Raw genomic sequence first — 18,996 nt, 5'->3', positions numbered from 1 at the left:
AGAGCAGAAGAAAAGGACAAAATGGGTGAGAAAAGTGAGGAATGAGAGGCTGGGAGAGTAGTAGCAGCTAATGTGTCCCCATGGCCTGGTGGACTTAAATGACAGTTCTCCCCAGGAAATTGCTCCACCAATTTATTCACTTGAGAAATATCTACTGAGCAGGCATGTGCTGGATGAGGGGGTTAGAGCTGGGAACAAAATAGGCACAGTCCCGGCCATGCACTTTTTTCACTTAATATTAAATATACGGCTTATATTCAGCCATATTGTTTAGTCCCTGTAAGTTATTGTTTTGACCGCTAACATTCATAGCCTGACTTTGCCAAAGTTTATCTATCCACTCTCCCATTGACGGGCCTCCAGATTTCAGTTCTTATAAACAACGCTGGTGCAAACATCCTCGTACCTGTTTCCAGTTTATACATGCAGGAGTTTTTCTTGGTGAAGACGTTTTTCTTGGTCAAATTGCTGGGTCACAGAATATGTGAATATTCAACTTGAGATAAAATCAAACTCTTTTCCGAAGTGTTGGATATGATTTTACACTTCCGCCAGCATTGTCTAAGCATCGTAGACATTTATAATTCAAATGCTCGGGACTTGTTGAAAGGAAATTAAATGCTTAAAGAAAAGGAGTTTTAGTGTCAGGATTCGAGGAATCTCATGGGAACCTAGAGTGGGAAGTTCAGCTCCCCAACAACCTGTTTTCTTTCTCTCTGGGGCAAATCACCTCCCATCTCAGCTTTTCTCCTACTGTGTATCCTCACTTCCCTCTGCAGGTCAGCATCCTCTGAAAGGCTCCTAGTGTCTGTCTCCTCCATAATTTAGACTTGCCCTTGACTTTGGGTTCCGTGGCATCAGCTCTGGCCCGAATCCTACAGTAGATCACAGTTCCAATGCTCCCAAACACTCCTATCATTAATTCAGATTTTAAGCCTTAACTGGGGTCAGGTATCCATACCTGGTCCACTCAGCTGTGGCCTAAGAGTCTTGGTCACATCGAGGCAAACATGACTCCCTAGGTCCACTCCTTTTGCAGATACTGTGAGGGCGATTCCAAGGAAAGAATGACACGTGAGACGTGTGCCCCAAAAGCATTTTCCACATTTACCTTTGCCCTCCCTAAACCACAAGGTGCCACGCCAAATACACATTGCCAGTTAGTCTCACACAAATACACTAGTAATTCCTCTCTCAGCATCAGAAGCCATGAGACCAAGAATTTAGCATACTGTCTCATCAGACCATGTAATTCTTACATGCTGAGAATTAAGGGAAACAGACTCTCTTAACCAGGACAATAGACCACGCTTAGGCAGCAAATTCAGTTCCTAGGTCAACACGTAATTCAAAAAGCAAGAGCAGGCAAAATTACCTATTACCATGAACCTTAGTATACATGGGTTTTTTGTCTGTGACCTTGTATGATAACCCATACAACTAGTTGAATGCTATATGTCATATGATGGGATAAGGAAAAAAGAGTGCTATACACCCTCTGATGGATAATCTTCCTCATCTCATGACAACACCACTTAAAATTATTCTTTTCCCGCTTTTTGGGGTATATAATTGGATTCTAATAAGTTAAGTAAACACACATTTGATGCAACTCCAGTGGATCAGAATCTCAACACTTACAAGCATCTCCATTCTCATGGAAAGCTCAGGAAAACCACAAATCTAGGCACTTGGCATGTTTCATGCCTTGAGATGTTAGGTAATAATGTTATGAAACCATCACAATCAGCAAGACAATTAAAAACTAAGCATCCAATTCAATTAGAGTCTCATGAAGATAAATGCAAATTAAAACTAACCTGAGATACCATTTTTCATTTTTGAGATTGGAAAAAAATCCAAAAGTTGGATAAAATCTGTTGGTGAAACTATAGGGAAATAGGCACAATCCTCCACCGCAAGTGGGTGTGTTGATTGGCATAACCTCTGTGAAGGTCATGCAGGCGCTATCTATCAAAGTTATAAATTGTACACTCCTGGCCCAGCAATTCAACATCTAAAAATTCACCCTACAAATACATTTGCACACTTGTAAAATGGGGTGTACACAAGGTTACTTGATGTAGCATTGTTTTTCCCAGCAAAAACAAACAAACAAACCTGTAAACCACCCAAGTATCCATCAGGTAATAAATTACAGAACCATGAAACACAATGAAAGTGTAAAAAAAAAAAAAAAAAAACTTCCAACAAACAGATATAGAGAGATTGCCAAGATAGATCAAGTTAAAAAAGCGAGTTGCAGAACAGTGTGTATCGCTGTGAATAAACATGCTGTCTTTTCTGTAAAAAGCTGGGAGAATACGAAAATATATATGCACATATTTATTCATATTTGCATAAGTAAATCTTGAAGACACCTAAGAAACCAATCAAAGTGATGACTTGGAAGGTGGGAGGACACAGTGCAATTTAGGTTGAAGGGTGCTAGCAGTTGAAGGGAGACTTTTAATTTTACCTTTTTATCTGGTTAGAATGTATTCCCTATTCAAAAATTTAATTTAAAAAATTGTTTTAATTCAATGTAAAAGGGGAAAAAAATCTAGCATCCGGAACATGAAGACAAACCTCTACAATCTGAGAACAAAATATTTCATACCAGGAAATAATTTTTTTTTTTTAAGAAGATGTTGGGGGTAGGAGTTTATTAATTAATTAATTTATTTTTGCTGTGTTGGGTCTTCGTTTCTGTGCGAGGGCTTTCTCTAGCTGTGGCAAGCGGGGGGCCACTCTTGATTGCGGTGCGCGGGCCTCTCACTATCGCGGCCTCTCTTGTTGCGGAGCACAGGCTCCAGACACACAGGCTCAGTAGTTGTGGCTCACGGGCCTAGTTGCTCCGTGGCATGTGGGATCCTCCCAGACCAGGGCTCGAACCCGTGTCCCCTGCATTAGCAGGCATATTCTCAACCACTGCGCCACCAGGGAAGCCCCAAAATATTATTTTAAAAGTGTATTTCATCCTTAATTATCTTGAAACAAAATAATTATGCTGTGTGAAAGAGGCCAGACTCCCCCCAAAAAAGTAAATGCTGTATAATGCCATTTATACTAAACTCCACAAACTGCAAACTAATCTATAGTGACAGAAAGCAGATCAAGGGGTCAGGGAGCAGGGAGGATGGGAAGGAGGATGGGACACGAGGTAATTCTGGGGTATGATGGCTCTGTTTGCTATCTTGATTGGTGACGATTTCATGGGTGTATACAGAGGTCAAAACTTATAAAATTGTGCGCTTTTAATATGTGTAGTTTATAATCAATTATACCTTAACAAAGCGTTTTTAAAAGTTGTTTTCACCATTTTTCTCCATTTTTAATTTCAACTTTGCTATATTTTATAGTACATACTTCTATAATATAAGGATAGGAATTACATATATAATTTATCAGTAATTTTACCCTTATTTGAGGGCTCATATACAAAAACTTTCTCATTGACATGTACACACTGTATTTAAAATGGATAACCAACAAGGATCTGCTGTATAGCACAGGGAACTCTGCTCAATATTTTGTAACAACCTAAATGAGAGAAGAATTTGAAAAAGAATAGATACATGTATATGTATAACTGAATCACTTTGCTGTACACCTGAAACTAACACAACATTGTTAATCAACTATACTGCAATATAAAATAAAAAGTTAAAAAATATTTTCTCATTTAGAGAGGTGTATGATCACAGATGCATGGGAACGACTGGCTGAAGCCAAAGTCAAACCCAACTACCGCAGCAAAGCCCACACTTTTAATCACTACACTCTACTGCCCCCTGCTGTACGTAGGTTTTGTAGCCACCCTTAACCTCCTCTAGACTAGTTCCCACCATTTTAACGATGAGGAAAGATGAATCCAGGGGCAAAAGATTTTTATCAAAGAGCTACCTAGTATAAAATAGATAACTAATGAGAACCTACTGTTTAGTACAGGGACCCCTACTCAATGATCTATGGTGACCTAAATGGGAAGGAAATCTAAAAAACAGTGGCTATATGTATACGTGTGGCTGATTCACTTTGCTGTACAGCAGAAACAACACTGTAAAGTAACTATACTCCAATAAAAATTTAAAACAAAATCTATCTAGAGCCAAACTTTTCTACCACACACACACACACACACACACACACACACACACACACACACACATGCACGCACGCACACACACAGCAGGAAGCAGCTCCAGGTCTCTCTACCACACCAGCCTCAAGAGAGATAAAAGAGGAACCATACAAAGCCATGAATGAGAAGAAACAAAAGTGAAATAATCTGGTCAAAGTCCGAACTTCAAAACCCTTCCACCGGGAGGACAGGGGTGGAGAGGGTTCTTGGGCTCCACTCGAAGCCAGCTACCTTCCTCCTTTCTCAGGGTAACTCAAAGACTTAAAACCAAGCCTCTTGTCAGGCAAGGGGGCAAGAAAAGGTAACTATAAAAATCATTCTTGGGCTTCCCTAGTGGCACAGTGGTTGAGAGTCTGCCTGCCGATGCAGGGGACACGGGTTCGTGCCCCGGTCCGGGAAGATCCCACGTGCCGCGGAGCGGCTGGGCCCGTGAGCCATGACCACTGAGCCTGCGTGTCTGGAGCCTGTGCTCCGCAGTGGGAGAGGCCACAACAGTGAGAGGCCCGCGTACTGCAAAAAAAAAAAAAATCATTCTTACAGGTGGATGCAAGAGAGGACCGGGGTAAGGGGAGAAGAAATAGGTGAGGGAGATTAAGAGATACAAAATTCCAGTTGCAAAATAAATGAGTCCTGGGTATGAAATGTACAGTGTGGGGAATATAGTCAATAACTATGTAATATCCTTGTATGGTGGCCTGGCACACATCAGACTCTCAGTATCTTTACCATTGTCGTTGTTGTTCTCTATCTTTCCCTTCTCATTCCTCCAAGTCCCTGTCTTGATGGGCTGGAAGGACTTATTCAGGTCGGTTGTTTCCCTTTTCAGGAGCTGGCTTGGATCATGATGGTCCATCAGCACCTCTACAATAAGGTTATTTATTTCAACCAGCGTCTCACCTGTCTCACTTTTCCAAAATTCTAGAAGTCAATAGGATCCAGAAGGATATCTCAGGACCCGCATTACACCCCAAAATTTAGAAGATACAAGCAAATATTAGAACCAGAAATGACTACAGCAGCAGCTTAAAATCAAATCATTGACTCTTTCCTAAAGTAGCATTTTCCAACCCCACAGCAAGATCCCTGATCCGAACATCTCAACTCATGTTGCTATCACCAACCAAAGGGAAACTGTGTAGGCAAAGAAGATAGAAGAAAGAAGAGAGAGGAAAACCTTTCTTGTTTTCTTAGCTTTGCCAAGATGCCAGTTGTCCTAATTTCCCCACTCCTGATCTTAAAATTCCTGGGAGAAATCCCTCATCAAGTGATTAATCCCGGGTAAGGTGGAGAGATAAGTCTACTTTCTGTGGGGTGTATCTCCTCTCTGAGCAAGTGACACCTTACACACTTAGACCAGTGGTTCTCGAACCCTAGCGTGCCTCAAAATCATCTGGAGGGTTTGCTAGAACACAAGTTGCTGGGCCTCACCCACAGAATTTCTGACACAATAGGTCTGGGGCCAAGGCCAAGAATATGTCATTCTAACACATTTCCAGATTTTGCACTATAAATGAGTCCCAGCAGAGAAATCGAAACTCCACTCATTCTTCAGTGTGAGCGATTTCCTGGCTGAAAAAGAATATTTCCTTGATTTCTTTTATGCCATTCACAGACACAGAACGCTTTCAAACTTAATGTGCATTATGAACATTTTCTTTCTCACCTTCTTAAGTCTAGGCAATCAACAAAACAATAAATCAAGCCTGGTTTGTAGCATCGGCTTATTTCCATGGTGTAAATACTCCTGCTGTGGCTGATTACAAGTTGCTAAAGTGATGTCGCTGAGCATAGAGTTGGGATGCTTCGATGCTGGTAGCAACCATATGTGGTAGTTCCACCATACAGATACCGTAGATGTAGATGATCTCAAGGGCAGAGAGAACAGTAAAACAATTAAGAAGTGATGAGTTTTGAGTATTTATTACGTTTGTCTTAAATAAAATATAGTTAATTGTAAGTTTATATAATTTAATTTTTTTTACAATGGTTGTGATTAACTGACAGCTCTCAAAATTCCAGAAAATGTAACAGTCAGCTCTCATGAACTGACTCCAGCACATCAATGAAATACAAAGAAGTATGCAACCAGTACCCCCGTAAGAAGGAAAAACACAACATGACCAGATCCCCAGACGACTCCCTCGTGCGTCCTCGCGCTCACTGGCCTCCTTCCCTCAGAACCCTCGGTGGATAACCTACACCCTGACTTCCAACAGCTGAACCGGTTTGCCTGCATAGTAGATTACACCTATGGAATAGTAAGCCTGCAGTTTGAAGTATTACCACTAGAGGCCTCTCGTGAGGCACAGACAGAACGCTCCTCCTACAGGACTTGGAATGCTGCTCCCATACCCAGTCTTGGGCGCTTACTCACCTCTCTCCGTCGAGGGGGCCGTTGGTTACTCACAACCCAGGGTGGGAGGAAATAGAGAAATAACTGAGCGCTAAATCTGAGCGTGGGTGAGTCCCCGGAGGAGTTGTGGAGCCACAAGTTTCCCGGGGGAGATGTAGGGACCAAGTTCTGGCAGAGGAGTCCCAACTGGGGCTTTAGCCTCAAACCCTAATGGGGTCTGCCAGTGAGCCAGCGGGCAAATGAACAACGAGGATTGCTTCTGCCCGGGTCATCACAGGCCCATATGCCTTGGTGGCTCCTTTATCTAGACCAGATGAATCCATAGAAAAACACGTCGAGAGAAGAACAAGGGAAAGGAAGTATAAGAGAGTTCAAGTTCAGAGACTCGGGGACAAAGCTGGGTTTGAATCACTGCCTCTTCACTCACTAGCTTTGTGAACTTGGGCAAATTTTACTTAACCTCTCTGAAACTTAGTTTGCTCACCTGTAGAATGGGAACAAAACCTTCCTTGCTAGTTAGTTGACAGACTAGGTAAGATCCTATATGTGAAGCAAGGAGAGGGTCATATATTTTTTCAAAAGTAGTATTTTCATCATCAAGATGAAAAGGAGACTCCTATTTTGTTTGTGAAGGCATTCTAGTGCTGAGTTATGCACAGAACTGACAAAGTGTGGAAACATGGGGATTAAAATGGCTCTGCATAATATATAAACAGCTATTTCATTTGGGCAAGGACTTAAATGCACATTAATGCATACACATACCGCACATATATACATCTGCTTTTGTGTAAATGGGGTAGATACATAGTGATATTCTTCAAGCAGCTTTAATTTTTTTACTTTTTGCTGATTTTACCCCTTTCTTAGTATAACATACCATCTCTAGCATAACACAAATTCTTGTTAACAAACTAATATATTGCATTCTGTATTTTTATCCATATTTATATAAAATAATTTACATATATATACATACACATGGTTTTACAAAAATAATAGGTTCCTATAATGATCTTTCTGCATCTTGCTATTCTTAAAAATCTTTCTGAGTTAATAAATACACTCTATTATTTTTAGTGGCTGCATAATACTCCAAAGTACAAATGTTCTGTAACTAGGTCAGCTATACTTCAGTTGAAGGCTACTTGCTTTGTTTCTACTGGTTTGTACTAAGAACAATGTTCCAATTAGCACTCTTATATCTCTACCATTATAAACTTTTTAAAATATATTCAAAAATAATTTTATATAAAGATCTTTTATTTTTATGGGAAAGATCCTGAGAATGGGTTTTTCAGGTCAAAGGGATTATGCAATTTTTATTTTAAACAAATGTTTCCAGATTGCATCCAAAAAAGTCTGTAACAATTTGCATTTCTGCCAACCCCATGTGAGAGTATGCTCTTCCCCAAATCCCTGGCAGCAGTGGGCTTTGCCTTCTTATTTTTGTTTGTTTGAGGATTTTCTTTTTATCATGGACATTTTCAAACATCTTGAAACCAAACAGAATAGTATAATGAGCCCCCAAATACTCACAACTCAGCTTCAGCAATTACCAACATTCTGTCATTACCGTGGCCTTCTTTTTAATTTTTGCAAATTTATGGACATAGAGCAATATACTTGTTACTTTTTAAAAATCTTGTTTTTGCATTTCTCTGACTGGTAGTGTTTTTGAGCACATTTTCACACATTTGGAGTTCATCTTATGTAAGAGCCTATTCATAGCCTTTGTATATTTTTTGGTTGTTTGTCTTTTTCTTGTCAATTTATAGGAGCAGTTTGTTATTATACATGTTAATCTTTATATTCTGTGTTGCCAATACTTCTGATGTTTGTTTATGGTATATTTTGCCCTTCTGAGGTTTTTAAATTTTTTATATATTTTAAGTATAGATTTTTTTTTCTTTTTTCTTTTACAGCTTCTATATTTTCTGTATCACAAAAGAAACTACCCACCACCACCACCAAATGTAAGCTGGTACAACCACTCTGGAAAGTTGTTTGGCAAAATCTACGGAAGATGAACATATACATATCCTATGACCTAGAAGTTCTGCTCCTAAGTATATATGCAACAGAAATGCATAGATATGTTCACCAAAAGACATGTGCAAGAATATTCATAGCACTCCATCATATCCAAAAACTGGTAGGGGATAAAAACCCTAATTCCCATCAACACTAGGATGGATAAATTGTGGTATATTCATACAATGTAATACAGCAATGAGAGTGAACTACAACTACACTTGATGACATGGACAATCTCACAAAAATATTATTGAAAAAGAAACCAGACACAGAAGAGAACATATGGTCTGATTCTATTTATATAAATATCAAAAATAAGCAAAATTCATTTATGGTGTTAGAAGTCAGGGTAGAGGCTGCTCTTAGAATGGGGTATAAGGGACCTTGTGGGGTTGCTGGTCATATTCTGTTTCTTGATCTATGTACAGGTGAAACAAATGTGTTCACTGTATGACCTGTGATTTGTTCACTTTTCTGTATGATATATTTCAATAGAAAGTTCACAAGATCCACTTGAAAATCTGCAAACAGATGTTTATAGCAGCTTTATTCATAATTGCTAAGACTTGGAAGCAACTTGTCCTTCACCGGGTGAATGGACAAATAAACTGTGGCACATGTAGACAAAGGAATGTTATCCAGCACTAAAAAGAAATGACCTTTCAAACCATGAGAAAACTTAAGGAAACTTAAACGCATATTACTAAGTGAAAAAGGTCATTATGAAAAGGCTACATACTGTATGATTCCAACTACATGACATTCTGGAAAAGGCAAAACGATGGTGACAGTAAAAAGTTCAGTGGATACCAGAGATTGAAGGGGAGAGAGGGATGAACAGGCAGAGCACAGAGCATTTTTAGGGCAACGAAAATACAGTGGTGTATTACACTATAACGATGTATACCTGTCATTGTACATTTGTCCAAGAGAATGTACAACCCAAGCGGGAACCCTAAACTGTGGACTTTGGGTGATAATGATGTGTCGACGTAGGTTCATCACTTGTAACAAAGTCACCATTCTAGTGGGGGATGTAAATAACGGAGCCAGCTCTGCAATTTTAAGGGCAAGAAGTATATTGGAAATCTCTGGACCTTCCATTCAATTTTGCTATGAACCTAAAACTGCTCTAAAAAATAAATCTATTTTTAAAAAAAGAGTGAGAAAGATTTACTTTCTTCCTGATGGATAATTATGCCATGGCATTTATTGAATTTTCCAATGAATTAAAATATTATCTTTATTATTTATTAAATTCTCAAATATGTGAATATATATTTCTGGATTCTCTATTTGATCCCACTGACATATTTTTCTATTTGTCAACTCCTGTGCTGAAATTATATTGATATTGTAGTTTTTACAGTATGTTCTTATACCCTGAAAGACAATCCCCCTTCTAATTATTCTTAATTTTCACTCTTTTCTTGGCTATTCTCAGGCATTATTCTTATATATGATCTTTATTTTAGCCAAATATTTTTTTCCATACATTTATTTATCTATTTCTGCGTTGGGTCTTCATTGCTGCGCGTGGGCTTTCTCTAGTTGCGGCGATAGGGGGCTGCTCTTCATTGCGGTGCACGGGCTTCTCATTGCGGTGGCTTCTCTTGCTGCGGAGCACGGGCTCTAGGCACGCGGGCTTCAGTAGTTGTAGCACACAGGCTTCAGTAGTTGTAGCTCACGGGCTGTAGGGCACATGGGCTTCAGTAGTAGTGGCACGCGGGCTCTAGAGTGTAGGTTCAGTAGTTGCGGTGCACGGGCTTATTTGCTCCGTGGCATGTGGGATCTTCCTGGACCAGGGCTCGAACCCGTGTCCCCTGCATTGGCAGGCAGATTCTTAACAGCTGCACCACCAGGGAAGTCCCAATTTTAACCAAGTTTTAAAGACTGCGGAGTAGATTTCGTATTATAGCAATAATAGAATTTCATTATACTTACAATTTAATTTAGAGAGAATTAATATTTTAATCACATTAAGTGTTCCCACACAGTCATATCTTTTCATTTATTCACATTTTGTTTTACAGCCTTCATAAGACTTTATAGTTTTCATATAGGTCCTGTGCCTTTCTAGTTAAATTTATTCCTAAGGACTTTCTTTTTATTGCTGTCTATCACGATTGGAATATTTTTCCCATTACCATTTCTGTTTTTCACATTCTTTTGCTAGAATGGAGAAACGTTGTTGGTTTATGTATGTGTCCAGAAGCAGAGCACAAACCGAGGTGTGGTGAATAAATGTAACTTTTTATCTTTGTAACTCAATTTAACTTTTTATTTTAAGCTCCCTTGTGCCAGGTGGAAGAAATTCATTCCCATCTGGCTTCTCCCAGCTTTTCTCCAGGGTGGGTTTAAATTCCATAGAGTTTACATAGTGCCAGGAAGCAAGAGGGCACCGAGTCCTTGTCATGATCTGTCCCAGCCGCCATCCCCTGAGATGCCCATGGTCTCATTGTGTCCTATCTCTTGTCCTTACTGGTCTCTACTGCATTGTCCTTTTTTCTTTATGTAGAGCCTTTCCCTCTCTCTCTCTCTCTCTCTCTCTCTCTCTCTCTCCCCCTCTCCCTCCCTCGGGCATGTAGAAAACCTCCCCCCACCTCCATATCACACTAAGCAGTGGAAACCTCCCTAGCACCCACTCTCTGCCCAGACATAGCACGCAGCATCTCCACCCAGAAGTGAGACACGGATCCCCTCGCCCTTGGATCCCGCACGTTCACGTGGGGTCCCGTCCTTGGGTGAGGGGACTGCAGAGTGGTCCCCCTTTCTCAGAGACCTGCAGCATCTTCTCTCTCCTTTCTACTCCTTATCCTCTCCATGTCTAGGGAATCTGTTCTACTCTCATTATTCATTCTCTTAAGTCTAGGTTCATGCCAAGAGTTATACAAATACTCAAAAGGTAGAAGATTCTTTTTCTCTCTTTCTGCTTCCTCATCCCTTCTCTGAGGCAATAAATTCAGAGCAGCCTCACTCAACTAGGAGAAGGGCTGTCAGGGGAAACAGAAGCTCTGGAAGGGAAAACGTTAATATTTCAACACTGTACCCACCAGACGTATAGGCGCAGGAAAAAAACAACGCTGGGGGAAATACGACAGAATGTTAACAGAGATGCTGTGTTTCCAAGAGGTGGAACAATGAATGAGTGTTCTTTTCTTATTTATATATATTTTGTGAATTTTGCAAAGTTTCTGAAACAGGTATTACTTATATCATCACACACAAATTATCTAAACGAGTTCACTTGTAGTTTGTAGTCTATGCAAACCAAATTTATCACATGAGAAATTCCTGTGAATCCAAGCATAATTAACAAACACAATGCACATTCCGAAACAAGTGTACAGTGCACAAAATATAAAGCGTAAAGAAGGGCACATTCACATGTTCAGTAGCTTGGGTTGGTCTCTAGAGTGACAAGCAACCACTTTTGTTGTGAAGTTAGGTTTGAGGGTATTGGATGAGCTAAACATGAAGGAGTAACCAAGTGAACCAAAGACTTCATGATGTACATATTTCTAAAAGAGGTTTCTGCGCCATGAGGGAGCCGGGCTTTCCAAGGCTACATTTGATGACAATGTGGTTAGAGGATGCCTTAGGTTTGGCAGGTTCTTGTAAACAGAGCCTGAGACAGGGATTCTTGCTCAAGTGACATGTTGGGAAGAACTCTTTAAGAGAAGGGGAGTGAGGGAAGCAGGATGGGGCAGGGGGAAGAGCCAAGGAAGGAGGGGTCTCAGCTGGAGACCGGCTTCAGCCTCATCTCACAGGGACCTCTCAAGCACAAACTGCCCACCTTGAGGTAAAAGGGCCAGTCTTTTGTACCCCATGTCCATCAGTCATGGGCAGGGGGCACTGGGCTGCTCCAGTGGCCAAGGGCAATTCTGTAGAGAAGTAGGCACCCGTGAGCCCCTAGCACTCCCCCCCTGCCCAGCAGCTGGGGAATGCAGATGCCAGCCAGGCAAGATTTACTTGGGGTTACTTGGGCAAGCCTGGGTGACCATGAGCTGATTACAGTGTGGGTCAGGGTCAACGTGCAGGAGCAGGTGACACTGAAGACACCAGAGATGACAGCAGAATTGGGGGTGGGGATGAAAGCTATGGGCCAGCCAGCAAAGTCTTCATTGACTGTGGGCGGTGTGACCGGAGGGCCAAGGATGACAAAGAGAAGGAGGGGGAGACAGTGGCAGAGCCAGGCTGCACGACCCTCAGATCAGCAGGGATTTTTACACAAAGAAGGAAAAATGGATGAGTCAAAACTTGAAAGCCAGCTGGACCCCTGCAGGCCCTCCCTGAACCAAGTCTGCCTGCAGCTAGGACTGTAACTGCCACAGCCAGGCAGCCTTTCATGTGTGCATTTGATATCTAACGCTTAGGAATCTCCAAGTTCTATGAAAACAGAGACCTTATCTCTCCTGCTTCCCAGCCTGGGATAATAGATAAATATTTATTGAATGAATAACTGAACCAACCAATTAATCTGTTGTTTATCATTTCTCAATAGAGGCCACTGGCATAGTAACAAAGAGCACAAGTTCTGAGGTCAGACATCTGAATCTGAATCCCAGTTCTGAGCCCCAGCTGTTTCATGGGAAATGCTGTGAAGATTAAATGAGTTAATGATGGATGTAAAGCACTTGGTACAATACTTGGCAGGTGGTACATTCTCCATAAGGGCCGCCGTTGGTAAAATCCCTTTTCCAGGAAAGCTCAGAGCCATCCCTTGCGGGGTGACCGAGGGGTGCAGGTGTGAGTGCGATGGGAAGGGCGGGGGAAAGAGCAGAATTACGGGCTGAGGTTGCGCCCCGGCACCTGCGCGCCCAACTGGCCCAGCCCGGGGCGGAGTCTCTTCCTGCCGGGCGGGAGCCGTGCGGTCCCCTGTTGGCCCCGGGGACCAGTTCAGCTGTGTGGACGCCCCTGTGTGGATGCGGGCTATGGCGAGCGCGGCCCGGGGATCCGGTTCTTGGTCCCCGTTCCTGCTGCAGCTCGCGGCGCTGCTCGGGACGCTCGGGCCACAGGTGAGAAGCGGACGGACGCGGAGCCTCCAAGGTCGGGGCTGGGGTCGCAGACGGCTGGGGCGCGGCGGGACCACAGCGGGCGCCTCTCCCTCCCCCGGGTCCGGGTCGCCCCAAGTGCGCCCCTGGCTTGAGAAAAATACCTAGCTTTGGGGAGTTGCCGGCTGCCCCACGAGCTGGAGAGACTTGCCCGCGCGGAAGAGCACAGGTAGACCCAACACCCCGCGCGTCCTGCAGCATGGGGGTGGGGGTGGAGGGAAGGGACCCTCGCTTTCCTGCCAGGCCTCGTAAAACTTCTGGAACCCCGGCTTCCTTGGAACTTAGGATCCACTTGAAGGTCCTCTGTCGAGAAATGCGCCCATACACCCCCAGCTTTACAGACAAATTCAGGCGGATCACAACGCTCCCCCGCTTACCCGTGACTGGACTCCTGATTCACAACCTCTGGGATAAATAAGCCGGAGGTATGGGTATCTGGTGCAGCCCTGCCAGGAGCGGAAAAGTCCAGTCTTACAGAAATGCAGTGAGAAGGCAAAGCCAGGACTAGAATCCACGTGTCCAGCCTGGAGCCCTCAGAGCAGTTATTGGGATCATAGGGGCAACTGCTCATGCCACCCCATGCCCACTTCCAGCTCAGGACCCACCCGATGGTTGCCAAGTAAGAATGTGAGCACAGTGTGGCCAGATTGGGTGTTTCCAGAAAAAATGAGAAAAAAACTAGAAATGAGAAATCTTGATTTTTTTAAGTGAAATCTTTCCAATTTTTTAAAAAAATTGGTAGCTAATTATAAATGAAATTTTAAAAACGATGATGGTCAAACGAAACACAACAGTTGGGCGATCAGTCTGCAGCTTCTGCTCCAGATCACTCTCCCTCCTGCCACGCTGCAGATCACAAAACAGGCCCGGATAAGAAAGGGCCAGGAGATAGTTTCCTGACTCTACTTCAAAACCATTGGCTTGGCCCCAAGCCTGAGGGTCCTGGAGCAGGATGTGGCCTTTGCAGGGGGGCGGCTAGGCCACACGGATGTTAGGGTTCCTGCTAGGAGCTCAGCCCCACCCTGTTTGCTCAAGGAAGGGCTGGAGTAGGTGAGTTAGCCCGGCAGGGGCCAGACGCAGGGCAGCACCAGCTCTCCCTCCCTTGGCCACCCACTTGGTCCAGGGGGCCTGCTGGAGCCTGGCACCAAAAGCAGCTGGGCTGGTTTGGGGAGACGGAATGGGTTGGGGGAGGCAAAGGAGAAAGGGACTGGGCACTGGAACCAGAGAGATGGTGGTTCAGGTCCCAGTTCTGCCATTTATCTGTGTGGCTGGAGGCTAATTACCTAACCTTCCTGAGCCTTAGTCTACTTCACCTGTGCAATGGTGAGAATAATAGCACCAATCTCTTAGGGAGGCGGTAAGGGTCACTGAAGTCCTTTTGTAAAGGAGCCAGCCGCCCCCCGCCCCGGCTCCCACCGTAACCCCTCTCTAGGGTCGTGGAGATCAGTGGGTGGAGCCAGCAGCTTCCCCAATCCTCCTTCCTTCTTTCTCTGTCTCCCTCTAGGGGAAGGGGAGTCACAGCCAGCCCTGCCTGGAACAAGCACTAGGGCGGTCCCAGGCCTCTCAGAAGAGGTGACTTTGTTTCCACTGCAGGTTCAGACCTTCACGCCAGAGAACCTCCTGTTCGTGTCCACCCTGGATGGAAGTCTCCACGCACTGATCAAGCAGACAGGGGACTTGAAGTGGACGCTGAAAGATGGTAAGCAAGGGCAGTCACTCCTCCCTCCTTGGATCTCGCGTTGGGGGGAGGTCACCTTGGCATGGACGATGAGAACATGGGGTCTAGAATCCAATAAGCAGGTGTCCGCAGGCAGCTTTACCACTTACCAACTGTGTGACTTTGGGAAAGTCACTTCACCTCTCTGAGCCTCAATGTCCTCACCTGTAAAATGGGGCCAAGGGTAACAACCCTACCTCACAGAGCTCTTGGGAGGATTACATTACACTCGTGACAAATGCTTGGCTTGGTGTCTGGCACCCAGTAAGCACCAATGTGAGGTATGCGTTTCAACGGGGAGTCTACTCATGCCCATGTCCCTGTCCCTACAGATCCCATCATCCAGGGGCCAATGTACGTCACAGAGTAAGTGGACCCCAAGGAGCAGGCAACTGAGAGATGGGGAAGCCATAGTTGCCTGGAGGGGCGGGTGGGCTGGAAGTAAGGGAAAAGATTTGGGTCTGGAGCTCTGTGGTGCCTCCTTCGAGGGTGGGCCCCTACTGGCGGGGAAGTTGGAGGGGTGGGGCCCTCTTGGAACGAGGGGGCGTGCACCCAACCTTCCCCCATTCCTCTCTGCCCCACAGGACAGCCTTTCTCTCAGACCCAGCTGATGGCAGCCTGTACATCTTGGGGACGCAGAAACAACAGGGATTAATGGTGTGTTTCCTACAGTGCTTGGGATGGGTGAGGGTCAGGGCTTCTGTTAGCCAGAGCACTGAAAGGGTACAGGGCTGTATGGTCAGAATCCAAGTGTCCTGCAGAGGGTTAAGTCTGAGAGCACTGGGGGAAGGTTGTCTGGAGGGGTCTGTTGAAAGGGTGTGGTAGGGTGACTCTGGCTGTGTCTGCAGAGCAGGCTGACCGGATGACTATCAGGCCTCTGAGGGTGTCACGGGGGGCTCTCCAGGGGACTCTGAGGGTTTTAAGGGGAAACCTATGTATCAGTTAGCTTGTGCTAAATAACAAATTGCCCCAAAACTCAAACTTAAAATTCAAACAATTTATTTAACTCATAATTTTGTGAGATGACAGTTTAGGCTGGACTCAGCTGGGTGGCCTTGACTGAGTTTGCCCAAGCATCTGTGGTCCGCTGCCGGTCAGCTGGCTCTCTTTCTGAAAACTGGTTGGTAGTTGGCTGGCTTTTGATGGGGGCAACTGGGCCAGGGGTCTCTCATCTTTTAACAGGCAAGCCTGGGCTTGTTCACATGGTATCAACAAGGGAGCCAGAAGCAGCAAGAGAGGGTGAGGCCAGTGCATGAGCATTTTTCAAGCTTTGCTTATACAGTCATCCCTTGGTATCCACAGGTCAATCGTCCCCCACCACCAAAATCCAAGGATGCTCAAGTCCCTTATATAGAATGGCATAGTATTTGCATATAACCTACACGCATCCTCCCATATACTTTATTTTTTTAATATTTATTTATTTATTTTGGCTGTGCCTGGTCTTAGTTGTGGCATGCGGGATCTTTATTTAGTTGCAGCACGTGGGATCTTTTAGCTGCGGCATGCATGCGGGATCTAGTTCCCTGACCAGAGATCGAACCCAGGCCCCCTGCACTGGCAATGCGGAGTCTCACCTACTGGACCACCAGGGAAGTCCCCCTCCCATATACTTTAAACCATCTCTAGATTACTTATAATATCTAATACAATGTAAATGGTATGTAAATAGTTGGCAAGTGTGCGGCAAATACAAGTTTTGCTCTTTGAAACTTTCTGGAACTTTTTTTTCCCAAATATTTTCAATCTGCATTTGACTGAATCTGTGGGTTCGGAGCCAGCAGATAGGGAGGGCCACTGTATCACATTCGCTAAAGTCTCATCAGCCAAAGCTGGTCACGTGGCCAAGCGCAGAGTCAGGCAGTGTCAGAATTCTGACTGTGCCATGGGATGCCTACCAGGATGGTCTTACACATGTGATTTAGAAAACCGAATTGGTAAGAAATGTTAGTATGTAAGCAGGCAAGGTCCCAGCAAACAGGTGGCACACTACAACGGGAGAGTTTGAGGCGGTTTTATTAACGGGATTCCTTACACAGGTGTGGGCCGAGGTAGGAAACCGCAGGGCAGGGTGCTGTGTCCTATGGCCCATACCGTGGGGTGCCATTTATCAGCCCTAAGCTCAGAGGAGGGGAAGGATCCAGAGGGGGCTTGAGGAGAGGGCCACCGGGAAGGAGCTGAGGCCTTTGGGGGAGGGACACAGCCAGCCCTCAATGACTCTGTGGAGAGGAGACCCAGGAACACTCGCCCTGATTCTGCCCCCTCCCCGTATCCCAGCCCCCGGTTGGAAGCCCGAGCACAGGGTGCCCACTGATGGAATCTAAACAAGTATGTCTCCCATGGGGAGGGCCGGGTGGAGAGTGGACCTCCAGTCCCATCCAGCTCTGGGGGTCATCACTGGGTCTTATGGGCAGGTGTGGTTGTGAGTCACATCACTCTCCCTGCATCTGGGATAAAGTCCAGTCGCCCTGACAAAGCACATCAGGGCCAGCTCACTTGTGCAGTCTCTTCACTCACCGACAGGCACCCATGCATGCACACACACCAATCAACTTATTGAATGTGCCAGCTCTGGGGCTTCACCCAGCTTGTCCCCAAGAGTCTGGAACCCTCTTCCATTCTGCCTCTATTTCCCCAACTCAGTCAGGATGAGCCGCAGCACGCTGCGACAACAGCACACAAATCTCCATGGCTCCACAGAGCTTGCTTCCTGCTTACAGCGTGTGACCAACGTTGGTCCCCCGGGGACTCTGTACACTGTGGTCTACTGGAGACCCAAGCTGTTAGACACTCCATCTCAACCGAGGCTTCTCAGTCACCAAAGCAGAAAAGGAGAACGAGGTGAAGCACACCCTGGCTCTTGTAGTATCCATGTGGACCTGGTCTCTTCTGCTCCCTCCCTCTGGCTAAAGCAAGACTCATGGCTGTGCCCACTTTAAGCAGGAAAAGAAATATAATCCACCAGGAGCCCAGAAGAAGAAGCAGAATATTTGTGAGAAGTGTTCCCCTTCCCCTGGCTGTTTCCCACTCACCCCTCAAGTCCCAATTTAACAGCCAAACTCCTTCCCAATCCGTGATCTTGCCTCCAGCTGACCTCACTTTCGGCCACTCTGCCCCTCTCCATCCCCACTCCTGGTGCACTGGCCTCCTTGCTGTTCCTTAAACATGTCAGTTGGTAGGTGGCCCTGCTGTTGGCCTCAGCATTCTGTCCCTCTGCCCAGAGCACTCTCCCTCCACATGACCCTGTGGCTCACTCCTCCCTTGGCTTGGGTTCTTACTCCCTAGCTGGGCTATGTGAAATAACAACTCAAATCAGTGTCTATCCTAGTTCTCTGAGTTTGTTTTAATAATATTTACCACTACCTGGCATTATGGTTTATGTGTTTTTGTTTGTTTATTATCACACACACACACCAGAATTGTAACTCTGTGCAGAAGGGCACTTGGTCAGTCTTGGTTACAACAGAGTCCTAGCACCTGGCTAGTAATAGGTGCTCATTAAACGGTTGTTGAATGAATGAATAAACAACTGAACTTCTTCCATCAGACCATCTTCGGTCCCCCACATCTGCATCAGGTACCCTCAACTTCATGTGCTCCCCTGTCATGCACTAACCGTACCAACTATAGGTTGTATGGACTTCTTTTGTTGTCCATCCTGACTGAGCCCCTGGGAAGCCCCGACTCTCTT

At 44.9% G+C, this 18,996-nt stretch overlaps 1 protein-coding gene across 1 annotated transcript in view; it reads left to right on the top strand.

Moving 5' to 3' along the window:
- The first annotated feature begins 13,468 nt into the window (after positions 1 to 13,468).
- ERN2 (endoplasmic reticulum to nucleus signaling 2) overlaps positions 13,469 to 18,996 on the top strand; it is a 20,637-nt gene continuing 15,109 nt past the window's right edge. Inside the window, exons 1-4 of the mRNA XM_007450009.1 lie at positions 13,469 to 13,552; positions 15,182 to 15,287; positions 15,638 to 15,671; positions 15,890 to 15,962. Of these exons, the coding sequence (XP_007450071.1) occupies positions 13,469 to 13,552; positions 15,182 to 15,287; positions 15,638 to 15,671; positions 15,890 to 15,962 (297 nt within the window). The remainder of the gene's footprint in view (positions 13,553 to 15,181; positions 15,288 to 15,637; positions 15,672 to 15,889; positions 15,963 to 18,996) is intronic.

Source organism: Lipotes vexillifer, unplaced genomic scaffold (assembly GCF_000442215.2).
Source record: "Lipotes vexillifer unplaced genomic scaffold, Lipotes_vexillifer_v1.1 scaffold811, whole genome shotgun sequence".
Classification (NCBI taxonomy): Eukaryota; Metazoa; Chordata; class Mammalia; order Artiodactyla; family Lipotidae; genus Lipotes; species Lipotes vexillifer.
Note: the sequence above shows the minus strand (reverse complement) of the source record. Positions and strands in the feature narration are given on the sequence as shown.